We start from the raw sequence: 15147 nt of genomic DNA, 5'->3' as shown, positions 1-15147 counted from the left end.
CAGGCAGCTGGGATCAAGTGAATCCCTTGAAGAGTATAATGGGTGTAGGAGCAGAGTTAAGAGAGAAATCAGGTGGGCAAAGAGGAGACACAAGGTTGTTTTGGCAGATAAGGCAAAGGAGAATCCAAATAGCTTCTACAAATACATCAAGGGCAAAACAATAATAAGAGAGAGAGTAGGGGCACTTAAGGATTAAAAAATGTAATCTATGTGTGGATCCACAAGAGATGGGTGAGATCCTAAATGAATATTTCTCATCAGTATTTACTGTTGAGAAAAGCATGGATGTTAGGGAACTTGGGGAAATAAATAGGGATGTCATGAGGCGTGTACATATTACAGAGAAGGAAGTGCTGGAAGTCTTAAAGCGCATCAAGGTAGATAAATCCCCGGGACCAGATGAAGTGCACCCTAGGACACTGTGGGAGGCTAGGGAGGAAATTGCGGATTCCCTAGCCAAGATATTTGAATCATCAATAACCATGGGTGAGGTGCCTGAAGATTGGAGAGTGGCAAATGTTGTGCCTTTGTTTAAAAAGGCCTCACATTGTGGTGGGTAAGTTGCTAGAAGATATTTTGAGGGATAGGATCAGCAGGCGTTTAGAGATGCAAGGACAGATTAGGGACAGTCAGCATGGCTTTGTGAGAGGAAAACCATGTCTCACAAATTTGATTGAGTATTTTGAAGGGGTAACCAAGAAGGTAGATAAGGGCAGTGCAGCTGATGTTGTCTACATGGACTTTAGCAAGGCCTTTGACACGGCGCCTCATGGTAGGTTGTTGCATAAGGTTAGATCTCATGGGATTCAAGATGAGATAGCCAAAGGGATACAAAATTGGCTTCTTGACAGAAGCCAGAGGGTGGTTGTCGAGGGTTGTTTTTCAAACTGAAGGCCTGTGACCAGCAGTGTGCCTCAGGGAGCAGTGCTGTATCCACTATTATTTGTCATTTATATTCATGATTTGGGTGAGAATATAGGAGGCACGGTTAGTCAGTTTGCAGATGACACGAAGATTAGTGGCATAGTGGACAGTGAAGAAAGTTATCTTCGATTGCAATGGGATCTTGATCAATTGGGCCAGTGGGCTGATGAATGGCAGATGGAGTTTAATTTAGATAACTGTGAGGTGATGCATTTTGGTAGAGTGAACCAGCGTAGGAGTTACTCAGTTAATGGTAGGGTGTTGGGGAGAGTTACAGAACAAAGAGATCTCGGGGTACATGTTCATAACTCCTTGAAAGTCGAGTCACACGTAGACAGAGTAGTGAAGAAGGCATTCTTGGTTTCATCGGTCAGAACATTGAATACAGGAGTTGGGACCTCTTTTGCATTTGGGATGTCTTGTTGAAGTTGTACAAGACATTGGTAAGACCACGTTTGAAATACTGTGTGCAGTTCTGGTCACCCTATTATGGAAAGAATATTATTAAACTAGGAAGAGTGCAGAAAATGATTTACTAGGATGCTACCAGGACTTGATGGTTTGGATTATAAGGAGACGCTGGATAGACAGGGACTTTTTCCTCTAGAGTGTAGGAAACTGAGGGGTGACCTTATAGAGGTCTATAAAATAATTAGGGGCACCGATCAGCTAGATGGTCAATATCTTTTCCCAAAAATAGGGGAGTCTAAAACTAGATGGCATAGGTTTAAGGTGAGAGGGGAGAGATACAAAAGTGTCCAGAAGGGCAAGAGGGTGGTGAGTGTCTGGAACAAGCTGGCAAAGGTAGTAATAGAGGTACAATGTTGTCTTTAAAAAACATTTAGATAGTTACATGGGTATAGAAGGATATGGGCCAAATACAGGCAATTGGGATTAGCTTATGGGTTTGAAAAAACGGGCAGCGTGGACAAGTTGGGCCAAAGGGCCTGTTTCCATGCAGTAAACCTTTATGACTCTGTCCTCCTTTCAGCTATCAACTAGAAGTTCACTTTTTAAAAAGTAACCGGTCTTTAGGGGATCAGACCATTGGCCGATATTTTACAACCTTGCTCGGGTGGGGCTCATAGCATCACACTCAAGGCCAATGGAGAATTCCGTTGTGCGAGCCTCACCCGACCCGATTCTGGGGCAGGCGTAGCAGTAAAATTCCACTCATTATGTTAAAGGTGTTATAAAAGTACAAGTTAATGCAGATAACCAGGTGGAAAAAAAAACTGAATTGGTAATCCATAGAATTGGTTTATAATGCCAGAGAATGTGAATTCAAATCTTACTGTGACAGTTGATCAGTTTGGGTTTAGTCAATCAAACCTGTGAATAAAAAGCCATTTTCGGTTAAAGTTATCATTCTGGATAGCTGTGAACACCCGATAGGTTCAATGATGCCTATTAATAAAGGAAATGTCACTGTGCCACAGTGGTTAGCACTGCTGCCTCACAGTGCCAGGGACCCGGGTTCAATTCCCGGCTTCCGTGAGTGCCTGTGTGGAGCTTGCATGTTCTCTCGTGTCTGCGGGAGTTTCTTCCAGATGCCCCAGTTTCGTCCACCCTCCAAAGATGTGTTAGGTGGACAGGGATTCACCAGGATGCTGCCTGGAATGGAATTCTAAGTTATGAAGAGAGGTTGGAATTCCTTGGGTTGTTTTCGTTGGAGCAGAGAAGACCGAGGGGCGACCTGTTCGAGGTGAACAAAATTAGGAGGGACATGGACAGAATGCATAAGGAGCAGTTATTCCCCTTAGTTGAAGGGTCAGTCACGAGGGTCATTAGTTCAAGTTGAGGGGCAGGAGGTTGAGGGGGAATGTGAGGAAAAACCTTTTTAACCAAAGAGTGGTGACGGTCTGGAATGTGCTGCCCTGGAGGGTGACGGAGGCGAGTTGTCTCACATCCTTTAAAAATTTAGCACTTGACACATCATAACAGGGCAATGGGTCAAGTGCTGGCAGATGGGATTAGATGGGAAGTCAAGTGTTTGTAATCTACCGGTGCAGACTCGATGGGCCAAAAGGCCTCTTCTGCACTGTATGATTCTACGATTGTAAATTGCCCTGAATGTCGGGGGATCAGCAGGATAAATTTGAGGGGTTGCGGGATGGGGTCTAGGTGGGACTGTTGTCAGTACAGGCTCAGTGGACCAAATGGCCTCCTTCTGCACTGTAGCTATGACACTATGGAGCCCTCCATCTTGCCCTTGATCTGGAGTTCTAGGTGACTCCAGTTCCACATCAGCTCACAATTAATTGTCCTCAGAAGTGGACCTAGCAAAACATTTAATGGCTGCTTCACAAAGGTGGCCCAGAAAACTGCATGAAACAACTGGCATTTAATGAAGTAGAATCTGTAATTAAAGTGTGTGTAGTGAAAATCCACTAATCACCGCATATGACAGTGCATACTATAATCCCTCACTAAGTCAACTGTAATGCTAATTGGTTGGATCCAAATTATTACTTCTATCTGCCAATAGGTATCTTTGTGCTGATCGAGGGGACAATCAGACACGAATTAATGTTGCCCATTGGCCTTCCAGCACTCTTCCTGATCTCCAGTCACTGTCCACACAACTGTTCTTCCTCATTCTCTGATTCCCCCAGTACAATCCGCTGCCCTTGGCTCGCCATTACAAAACCCACAGCTCAGCTGTACTCCCGCTATGGTGCACATTCACTGCTGAATCCTTTACTTTTCCATGATTGGTTTATTTTCACCCCTTTCCACGTGCTCATTTCCCTTGCTTTCTTGCTACTGTCATAGAATCATAGAATCCCTACAGTGCGGAAAGAGGTCATTCAGCCCATCAAGCCTGCACCGACAACAATCCGACCCAGGCCCTATCCCCGTAACCCCATGTATTTACCCTGCTCATCTCTCTGATACGCTAAAGAACAATTTAGCATTGTCAATCCATCTAACCTACACACCTTTGGATTGTGGGAGGAAACCAGAGCATTCGGAGGAAACCCACGCAGACACAGGAGAACATGCAAACTCCATACAAACGGTCACCCCAGACTGGAATTGAACCCGGGTCCCTGGCACTGTGAAGCAGTAGTGCTAACCACTGCACCACTGTGTTGTCCATTGTGAATAGTCTCTGGCACTTGTTGGATGTTCTGACTGCTTCTGTCAGCATTTTCACTCTGTGCAGGGTGGAGAGTGAAGACATTATGATTTGTAGAATCCCTGCAGTGGAGAAGGAGGCCATTTGGCCCATCATGTCTGCATTGATTCTCCAACACAGCATCCCACCCAGGCCCTATCCCCATAAACCCACATATTTGCCCTGCTAATCACCCTAACTGACGCATCCTGGGACACAAAGGGGCAATTTAGCATGGCCAATCCTTCTAATCTGCACATCTGTGGACTGTGGGAAGAAACATGAGCACCCGGAGGAAACCCACACAGACACGGGGAGAACGTGCAGACTCCACACAGGCTGAGGCTGGAATTGAACCCCGATCCCCTGCTGTGAAGCAACAGTGCTTACCGCTGTGCCAACCCCTTCTGGGGCATTTTTGGCCATGATTCTGTGAACAATGAGAGGGATGAAGATATTAAAATGTGCAGCTGCAGCCAAAAAGTAAAGGATTTGTTTTCTCTTCGAAATTACTCTTTTTTTAATTAATGCGATTAGAAGCAACATCCCTTTGCCTTCTTAAGCATGAGCCTTGACTCCTTGCCAAGATACATTCACCAAGAATGCTGTCAAGAATGCTAAAATGTTGTACTTCCCATTTCCAGAAGACCAGCAGTAGGAACTATATAATGCACTCCTTGGCTGGCTTCCAAATGTACTCAACTTCTCTTTTCAAAAGACACTTAAATCACAGCTAAGAATTATGGCCTGGCCTCCACTAATACAAACTTCAGAGACTGCCAGCGTAGAGATTTCAAACAAAGAGCCAGGAGTATTACCATCCCATTCAAATACGCTCTTAAAGCCTATTGTTGCAAATCTCTCTTTGTAATAAAGTCCCTCACTCCCACCCCAGAAACAGCTGCCATCAATTCACAACAGTAGACCTCGGCTGCACGTAACTACAATTCATAGAAACCCTACAGTGCAGAAGGAGGCCACTCAGCCCGTCGAGTCTGAACCAACAGCAATCCCACCCAAACCCCATCCCTATCATGCACCCCACTAATCCCTCTAACCTACACATCCTAAGGATCAATTTAGCATGGCCAATCAACATAACCCTCACATCTTTCGGACGGTGGGAGGAAACTGGAACACCCGGAGTAAACCCACGCAGACATGGGGAGAATGTGCAAACTCCACACAGACAGTGACCCAAGCTGGGAATTGAACCTGAGTCCCTGGCGCTGTGAGGCAGCAGTGCTAACCACTGGGCCACCGTGCCACCCCTTTTCCAACAAAAATAAAGCAATCACCACTCCAAAAATATAGTGAGGCTCATTAGGTCTGGCCCTGGAGTGGCTCAAAACAAAATGTTTGAACGTGGAAAAGGGGAGTTGGAAAATATGCTCTGCCTGCCATAATCTGCACATATTTATGTACAAGCGAGAAAACAAATGAATGTTATCAATAAGCAGCTGGAACATTATTCTCAATCTCTGGTGATGCTACAAGACATTTGGCCATCCATAACATTGACTGCTTTGGCAAGCAACACACTTTCCACGGCTGAGTCTGGTTAGACATCTGTTGTTCTTTGGCATCCAGCACTTTGTCAAACATGACAGTTCCCCGCATCCATTGCTGTTTTCAGAAACACCTGGGTGTTCCTTAACATTGATCCATTTTCTTTTGCAGCACTGACGCGTACACACAGTCAGCCAGCGCACTCTGCATCAGCGAACTGGTGATGACTCAGCCCATCATGAAAACTAAAACACTAAAAGGCTTATTTGTAAATTGTGTTAATTGCAGAGGTTTGCGCTGCTGTCCCACACTGCCAGGGACCTGGGTTCGATTCTCACTGGGTCACTGTCTGTGTGGAGTCTGCACGCTCTCCCCGCATCTGCGTAGGTTTCCTCCGGGTGCTCCGGTTTCTCCCACAGTCTGAAAGGTGTGCTGGTTAGCTGCTAAAATTCTCTCTCAGTGTACCCAAACAGGCAGTGGAGTGTGGCGACTAGCAGAATTTCACAGTAACTTCATTGCAGTATTACTGTAAGCCTACTTGTAAGACTAATAAATAAACTTAAAAATTTTCAGAGCCACTGCCTTCACGGTATGTGACGTATTGCTGGTGTTTCTGATGACCTTCCCTCCTTGCACTGCCTCCCCAACCATTCTGTGTTTCCCTCAATTTAGGAGAAGAGACGGGGTTGACAGACTGAGACAAACTACAGTCATTCCCGTCAGCTGCATCAGAACTGGTACAACGGGAGATCATTGACTGGAAATGGAGGGCGGTGAGGTGGCACAGTGGTTAACACTGCTGCCTCACAATGCCTGAGATCCAGGTTCGATTCCCGGCTTGGGTCACTGCCTGAGTGGAGTCTGTAGATTCTCTCTGTGTTTGTATGGCTTTCCTCCAGGCACTCAGGTTTCCTCCCACCGTCCAAAAGACATGCTAGTTGGATGCATTGTCCATGTTAAATTCTCCCTCAATGTACCCAGACAGGTGCCAGAGTGTGGCGACTATGGGATTTTCACAGTAACTTCATTGCAGCGTTAATGCAGGCCTACTTGTGACACTAATAAAAAAAACTTGATTGCAATCCTCTGCACAGTAGCTGCCTGATTTGCTGAGCGTTTCCAGCACATGCTGATTCTATTTCATATTCCCCACATCCACACTCTCCTGCAACATGTGTCTTGAAATTAGTTTCTTCAGTTCTAAGTGTGAAGTGCACGGAAGACACACATGTGAAATTCAACTGTTCACTATTTTGTCATTGATGTTAAGCGAGTTAAAATCAATGGTTCAGCCACTCGGTTAAAGTAACAGGAAGATTTTATATTAACGCATTAAATAAGTATCCATCTGTATTCAAAAAGGCCATTTCCAAGTCATTGATGTTGAACTAACGATAGTTTTTTTTTCTCCTCATAACTAGCTTGAGCGAGTGGAAGTATACTTCAGAATTTATTCCTGGAGCTCACCCAGTACTTTACTGCCAGCAGCTTAACTCAAACTGAATCCGGCTCATCTCTCACTCCCTGATGCACGTTGATTCATCATCCTTCTATCTGAATCCTCTTATAACATTGGCTTTCCTTAAGCTTTACCATGATCCAGAGATCTTCGCGCTCCTGCCCTCTTGTGCATCCCCGATTTGAATCATTCGACAATTGGTGGCTGTGCCTTGAGCTGCCTAAGCGCTGGAATTTCCAGTTTAAATCTCTTTGCCTGTCTACCCCTCTATCCCGCCCTCCTCCTTCAAACCTCTCCTTACAAACTACCTCTTCGACCGAATCTTTGGTCGCTTATCTCTTTACGTGCTGCTCAACATCTGAGGGGTTTATAAGACAACAAGAACTATAAGACATAGGAGCAGAATTAGGCCACTCGGCCCATCGAATCTTCTCCTCCATTCAATCATGGCTGATATTTTTCTCATCCCCATTCTCCTGCCTTTTCCCCATAACCCCTAAGATTTTGCCTTCTGGTTCTAGTTTTTCCTACTAGTGGAAACATCCTCTCCACATCCACTCTAACCTCATTAACATGAATTTGAATATATTAGCATCTCTCCACATCCACTCTAACCTGATTAACATGAATTTGAATATATTAGCATCTGCTTAGCGGGCCCAAGGTTGCATCTTCAGACTTCATCCAATCTTCCCACCCCACCACGTGTGATGTCACGCAGAACGATTTACTACACAAATGGGCATGATATTGGCTGGCCGGCTGGCGGGCTAGATGTCAATGATATCTGGCATTTGTGGGCAGGAGGCATTGTGAGGAGTGGAATTCCAGCAGGATGTGGGCATCACTGGTTGGACCAGTGGGAAGCTTGTGGAAAGTTGGGTGCTGGAGCCTGTGAGGTGGGACGTACGGGCTCGAGATGACATTCAGTGGAGTCTCGGTAAGGTCGAGTGTAGAGATGATAGAGGGTGCACTTAACCTGGCAGAACGGAGTAGGTTATTCATCTTCCTGCTGCATTGTACTCCTGTCCTCTTGTGGAGGGACCTGGCACTGATCAGTGCTGCCACCATCTCCCTGGCGGAGTTGGTAATCTGGCTGAAGGGACTCCTGCCAGCCTGAGGGAAGATTGTTCCCCCTCTTTCCCTCCATGCATCAAGCAGGCGAGTGAGGGGCCCCCTCGGGGAGGAGGCTTCTTCACTGCCATCCTCCTGTCCTGACAGTGAGCAAGTGCTGTTTAAATGCGGCATCCTCTTGATTGAACTGCTCAGAGAGGGGATTAAGGGATTAAGAGTTATGGGGAGAGGGCGGGAATGTGGAACTGAGCCACGACAGATCAGCCATGATCTTATTGAATGGCGGGGCAGGCTCGAAGGGCTAGATGGCCTACTCCTGCTCCTATTTCTTATGTTATTATGTTCTTATGTGACCCCTGGACTGAGCAAATCAGATGGTTCCCACCACAGGCCATTTTTCATGGGGGAATTTTATTTTTGAAAGTGTCTAAAAATTGCAATCTGAATGGCACCAGCCCATCTGCACCAATTTTAGCACCAAACCGTGGGAAAATTCCACCCACTGTGGCTACAAGAACAGATCAGAGGCGAGGAATCCTGTGGCGAATTACTCACTCCCCAAAGTCTGTTGACAATTTACAAGGCACACATCAGGAGTGTGGTGAAATACTCTTCCCTTGCCTGGATAAGAAAGGCAGCAGACGCATGGGAACAACATCACCTCAAAGTTCCCCCTCCAAGTCACTCACCATCCTGACTTAGAAATTTATTGCCGTTCCTTTATTGTCACTGGGTCAAAATCTTGGAAACCGCCCCCCCCCCAACTGCACTGTGGATGTACCTCCACCACATGGACTACAGCGGTTCAAGAAGGAAGCTCACCCACCACCTTCTCAAGGGCAATTAGGGACGAGCAATAAATGCTGGTCCAACCAGTGATGCCCGCATCCCACGAATGGATAAAAGAAACATCGCTGCCTTAAAGAAAAGCAAATTTCTGCTGATGCTGGAATCTGAAACCAATAGAGAAAATGCTGGAAAATCTCAGCAGGTTTGGCAGTATCTGTAAGGAGAGAAAAGATGCTTCGAGTCCAGATGACCATTTGCCACCGCCGCCTCAAAATACCCCTGAGAAGCATGTTGGGACATTTCACAGCATTAATGGCTCTATATCAATGCAAGTTGTTGTTTCATAATGTACATTTTCATTATTAGTTACCTGTTAAAATACTGTTGAAAAGAAAGATATGTTGCTGGAGTTCTTCACCTTCCTCTCATCAGGACAATGAAAGAAATGCAAATTTCAAATGATTACGTCATTTAAATTACTGGAGAAAAATTTCAACCCATCAGCACCCTTTTCTCCTATAGTATGAACTGCTGTGATTGTTTGAAATTTGGTATTCTTGTGTTTGTCCAGCTGAGTGAAAGATGGGGCGGCACAGCGTTAGCACTTCCTGCCTCATAGTGCCAGGAACCCCAGTTCGATTCCGGCCTCAGGTCATTGTCTGTGTGGAGTTTGCAGCGTCTCCCTGTGTCTGCGTGGGTTTCCTCTGGATGCTCCGGTTTCATCCCACAGTCCAAAGATGTGCAGATTAGCTGGACTGGCCATGCTAAATTGCTCCTTAGGATCAGGGAAGTAGCAGGGTGAATACATGGGGTTATAGGGATGGGATCTGTGTGGGATTGTTGTCAGGGCAGACTCAATGGGCCGAATGTCATCCTTCTGCACTGTAGGGATTCTGTGATTCTGTGATTCTATGCTATTCTATGAAATGCTTTGGTAGCATGTCTCTCTCTTTTCAGCAACTTCCAAGCTTTCTATGGCCCAGCGACCATCAGTTACCTTTTGGAACAGGCAATTATTCTCAAATCACTAAGTGGCTGTCAGAGGTTGTTTCATTTCACTTTTTTTGCAGTATTGAATAACTGTCCTGAGCTCAACTTCAAAACTTGAAATCCATTTATCAATTGCCAAGTTTTCAAAAGCAATCTTCTACTAGTTAATTGTTTTTAAAATAATTTCCTGGAGACGTGTGGAGAGTGGCAGAGAGAAAAGGAGGGAAAGCATGCGATTTTTAATGTGTAGTTGGATGGAGGACAGGAGGTAGTTAAATGGCAGAAATGCTGATGTTGAGAGAATCATAGAATCTCTACAGTGCAGGAGGAGGCCATTCGGCCCATTGAGTCTGCATCGACTTTTACCCAGGCTTACTCTGTAACCCCATATAGTTACCCCAACTAATCCCTCTATTTTGGGAAATTAAAGGGGCAATTTAGCACGGCCAATCTATGTAATCTATACATCTTTGGTCTATGGGAGGAAACCGGAGCAGCTGGAGGAAACCCACGCAGACACGGGGAGAATGTGAAAACTCCACACAGACGGGTCACCCGAGGCCAGAATCGAACCTGGGTCCCTGGCGCTGTAGGGCAGCAGTGCTAACCACTGTGCCATCCTTAATTTTGAATTGCAAGAAACTTTACGACTTGTAGGTAAATCGTTGTCCCAGAAGGAACTGGGTATTTCAGATTGATGCCGTGGTCATTTTGCTGATTGCCAGTGTAGAGTTTCGATTCTTCTTCGCCATTCCTTAATTATCTAGAACGTAAATAATATCCTTCCCTGACGCACAAGCACAAATAATGGTACGCGTTTCTTGTTTCCGTTCATCTAGTGATGAAGTAGAAATTGAATGCTTCCAGATTTTAATTCCATTGATGAGTGATTTACTGCTATTCCGAATTCTTCTCCTGAGGAATTTAGCACGTAGAGGAAACCTATCCAGGAATATAATGGCCTTTGGAAAGAAACTGGCCCAGCCATCATTAGTAGTTATTTGGCTGACTTGATTGTAGAGATTCTTGGACATATATGCACCAACCTACCAAATTATCTTTGTTTGATGTCTACTGCTCTCCTGGTGTGGAATTGGAGTGAGTTGCTGATGCTGCTTTTAACATTCACATCTCCGTTGCTAGATCTTTGTCTTCTACTTCCAGTTGTCATTTGTTTGTAGATTCCCTGCAGGGCTCTATCTTCAAGTCATCCCTCAGTTTCAGCTTTCATCTGTTGACTATCATTTAATAATGAGGACATTTTCCTTTGATTCTGCCCAGCCACATTTGAGACTTGGGTCAATTAATTTCCTTCTAGTTATGCATGTTAGAAGCAGGTTTATCAGGCTTATTCAGGGGATGACGGAACTGATGTGCGAGGAAAGATTGACTCGGTTAGGATTGCTTTCGCTGGAGTTCAGATGAATGAGGGGAGATCTTGTAGGAACTTATAAAATTCCAACAGGGTGGATGCAGGGAGGATGTTCCCAATGGTGGGGGAGCCCAGAACTAGGGGTCACAGTCTGAGGACTCAGGGTGGACCATTTAGGACGGAGGTGAGGAGACATTTCTTCACCCAAAGAGTGGTGAGCCTGTGGAATTCATCACCACAGGAAGTAATTGATGCCAAAACATTGAATGTAATCAAGAGGTGGCTGGATATAGCACTTGGGGTGAATGGGATCAAAAGTTATGAGGGAAAAGCAGGATTAGGCTATTGAGTTGGACGATCAGCCGTGATTGTAATGAATGGAGGAGCAGGCTCAAAGGTAGAATAGACTCTTCCTGCTCCAATCTTCTGTTTCTATGTTTCTATAAGAAGCCCGAGCTGTAGTGAGCCATTCCTCTCCTCATGCCTGCTCTGCCATCCAGTAAGTTTGTGTCTGATATTCCACCTCCTCTTCACTTTCCCCACCTGTCCATTCTTACCCGAAAACCTATCGACCACTTTTTTGAACTGGTCTACCAAGCATCCCCAGCCACCTGACATAAGGAGAGAGGCCCGATCATTGTCCGGTGGTGGAGAAGCCCGAGCTTTCTTGGTGGGGGGCGAGGGGTGGTGGAGGCCCGATCATTCTCAGGTAGGCGGGGGAGGGCCAGATAGATCTCTGGGGAGGTGGGGGGGAGGGCCAGATGGATCTGTCGGGGGGGGGGAGCCAGATGGATCTCTGGTGGGGGTTGGGGGGGGTGGTGGGCAACTGGATCTCTCGGGTGGGGGAGGGGGCCAGATGGATCTCTGGTGTGGCGGGGGGAAGGGCCAGATGAATCTGGTGGGGGGTGGGATTGGAAGGTCCACTGCCACTCCACGGACGATCGGTGGGGGGAGGAAAGGGGTCAGAGGGTCGCCATTGGTCTGGGTAGCGAGGCGTGGATGGGAAGGGGGGGTGGATAAGGGAGACAGTTATGTTGTGGGGGTGGGGGTGACATTCCCGGGCCACTTCATCCGCTTTTGGTAACCCGGGAACGATATGACAGCGGTGCGTTTTTCAAACCTTTTTCTAACTGTGCATGCGCAGTTCAGCGATCCAATCATTTTGGGCGTGATAAGCCCTACCCACAGTGCTATTCAGACCCGCAATTGCTTTTCCAGTCTGAGTGCATATGGGGGTGCCAGAAAGCAGATTTCCCAGTTGGATCTGAATTGCGCCCAGATTCAGCTCTTTGAATGAAAATGGTAAAATCGGGCCTATGGGCCCAATTTTAACTCTAACCAAGTGGACAGGTATGAGTGATTCAACAAGGCATTGAGAAATTACGAATTTCGCATTTACATAAGAACTCAGAGCAGGAGTAGGCCATCTGGCCCCTCGAGCCTGCTCCACCTTTCAATAAGATCATGGCTGATCTTTTCATGGACTCAGCTCCACTTACCCACCCACTCACCATAACCCTTAATTCCTTTGCTGTTCAAAAATCCATCTATCTCTGCCTAAAGAATATTCAATGAGGTAACCTCAACTGCTTCACTGGGCAGGGAATTCCACAGATTCACATACCTAGGGAGGAAGAAGTTCCTCCTCAACTCAGTCCTAAATCTTCTCCCACTTATTTTGAGGCAATGCCCCCTAGTTCTGGTTTCACCTGCCAGTGGAAACAATCCCCCTGCTTCTAACTTGTCTTTACCAGTTGAATGCTGTGGTGTGCTTATTGGCTTGGGTGTACTAATTGTACTAATATTTTTAAAACAATGGTCGGAATTCTCCAATGTCACCTCTGCTGCCGGCGAGAATGGATAAAGCTCCATTGACTGCAGCGGGACTGGAGAATCCCAGCTGCAGATGGAGTCAGAGAATTCCGACCAACACCTTGAAATCTTTGATGAACCTGTTCAGGTTGTCATGTGCTTCTTCTCTCTCTCTCTCTCCCTCTCTCTCTCTGTGTTCCCAGGGGAACGTGACGTTTTCCTGCACCGAACCACGCATCGTTCCGGTCACGTTCAAGACTTCTAGCAGTTACTTGCTGCTGCCGGGAGCAAACCAAATGAATGAATTATCCGTCAGCTTCCAATTCCGTACTTGGAATGGGGATGGCCTGCTGCTGTACACTGAACTTCACAAAGCGTCTGGAGCTCTGCAGATTCTCCTCAGCGATGGCAAACTGAAAGTAACTGTTCATAAATCATCAAGGAGCCAGGCTGACATCGCTACAGGTAATTACAACAGTTCATTTTGCTGTCTGTGGTGACAGCGAATGATCTACGGAAATGGAGAGGATTCCTCATATTTATTGTTCATCGTTTTAAGACTGCACTCTGAAAACACCCAGACTATTCAACGCGTGTAATGTATTTTTCCGGGTAGGGTGAAACCTCGCTCATCTCTTTTTTTCCTAAACAGCATGGAAGGAGATTTTAAAAATGAACACCTTCTATTTGGAGATTAGTTTAGTGAGACAAGGTTTAAAGGAGACGTACGAGATAGATTTTTTACATGGAGGGTGGGGTGGGTGCCTGGAACATGTCGCCCGGAGAGGTCGTGGAAGTGGACACAATAGTGAGTTTTAAGGGGCGTCTTGACAAATACATGAATAGGATGGGAATAGAGGGATATGGTCCCCGGAAGGGTAGGGGACCATTAGTTGAGTCAGGCAGCATGGTCAGTGCAGGCTTTGGGGGCCAAAGGGCCTGTTGCTGTAATTTTCTTTGTTCTTTGTGACTATGGGTGGAATTTTACAACCTCGCTCAGACAGGACTGGAAATTCCTGCCTGAGGTCAATGGAGATTTTTATTGTCAGACCCTCACTCGCGCCAGTTCCATGGCAGGCAAGGTGGTAGCATTCCGGCCTATAAGTCAGGACGTTTATTTTGATGTTCTTCAAAACTGAGAAGACTGCATGAGGCTTTTCCATTTAAATTTCTGCAAAAAACGAACACACCAAGTCTATATTCATCAATAATTACAATGATATTTGTCTTTACTTATCTTTAATTTATTAATGTTTCACGTTGAGTTGAATGTTGTGACCCATAGAATACGATATTAGATTTACATGGTGAAATTTTCACATCCCGCCCACCATGGGAATAGTGGCTGATGGGACACTGACCATGCGAAGGTCCATTGACCTCGGGCGGGATGTTCCGGTCTTGGGGCACGCGTGGCTGGCAAATCCCGCGAAGAGTATTTGGCTAATAATTATGATTAATTTATGGGAAGTGTGTTGAATGACCTCTGTTTTTTGCACTAAATCTATTATATGCAGGAGATCACAGGGTGGGATTTTACACCCTCACTAGAACAAGACTAGAAGTTCCCGACTGAGATCCGCAGAGATTCCATTGTCAGAGCCTCGCCCGCTCCGATTGTGTGGCAGGCGAGATGGTAGAGTTCCCCCGTAGTGTCTGTGCTAGGGAAAGGAACGTCTCTAATGGGGTTCAGTTTGCTTCCTGTGAACTCAGGCAGTTCATGTCAATGGGTAACCTGACTCCAAATGCATCATAGGTTAGACCAATGTTGCATTTTTAAAAATAATCATTCATGGGATGTGGGCATCACCAGCATTTGCCACCTATCCCCAATTACACTCGACAAGTTGGCACTGAGCTGCCTTCCTGAATACAGCTGAGTGTCTTGCTGGACCTTTAAAGAGGGCAATTCAGAGACAACCACATTTCTGTGCATCTGGGGTCACATGGAATCCATATCATGCATTGACCTTGGATGGGAGGAACACCGAGATGATCCTCTTCATTATAAAGAAGTGAAATCTTTCATGAATGAATGTAGAGCTTCCATACAATGGGATTCGGTGCCAAGACATCAGGAATGTTGTACTGATCTCC

At 46.0% G+C, this 15147-nt stretch overlaps 1 protein-coding gene across 1 annotated transcript in view; it reads left to right on the top strand.

Moving 5' to 3' along the window:
* Positions 1-15147, top strand: part of LOC145349767 (contactin-associated protein-like 5) — an 803770-nt gene that overhangs the window by 448360 nt on the left and 340263 nt on the right. The window contains exon 8 of the mRNA XM_080198309.1: positions 13254-13515. Within this exon, the coding sequence (XP_080054435.1) occupies positions 13254-13515 (262 nt within the window). The remainder of the gene's footprint in view (positions 1-13253; positions 13516-15147) is intronic.

The sequence above is a fragment of the Carcharhinus amblyrhynchos genome, chromosome 11 (genome assembly GCF_965287045.1).
Source record: "Carcharhinus amblyrhynchos chromosome 11, sCarAmb.v2.hapA, whole genome shotgun sequence".
In the NCBI taxonomy this organism is placed as follows: Eukaryota; Metazoa; Chordata; class Chondrichthyes; order Carcharhiniformes; family Carcharhinidae; genus Carcharhinus; species Carcharhinus amblyrhynchos.
Note: the sequence above shows the minus strand (reverse complement) of the source record. Positions and strands in the feature narration are given on the sequence as shown.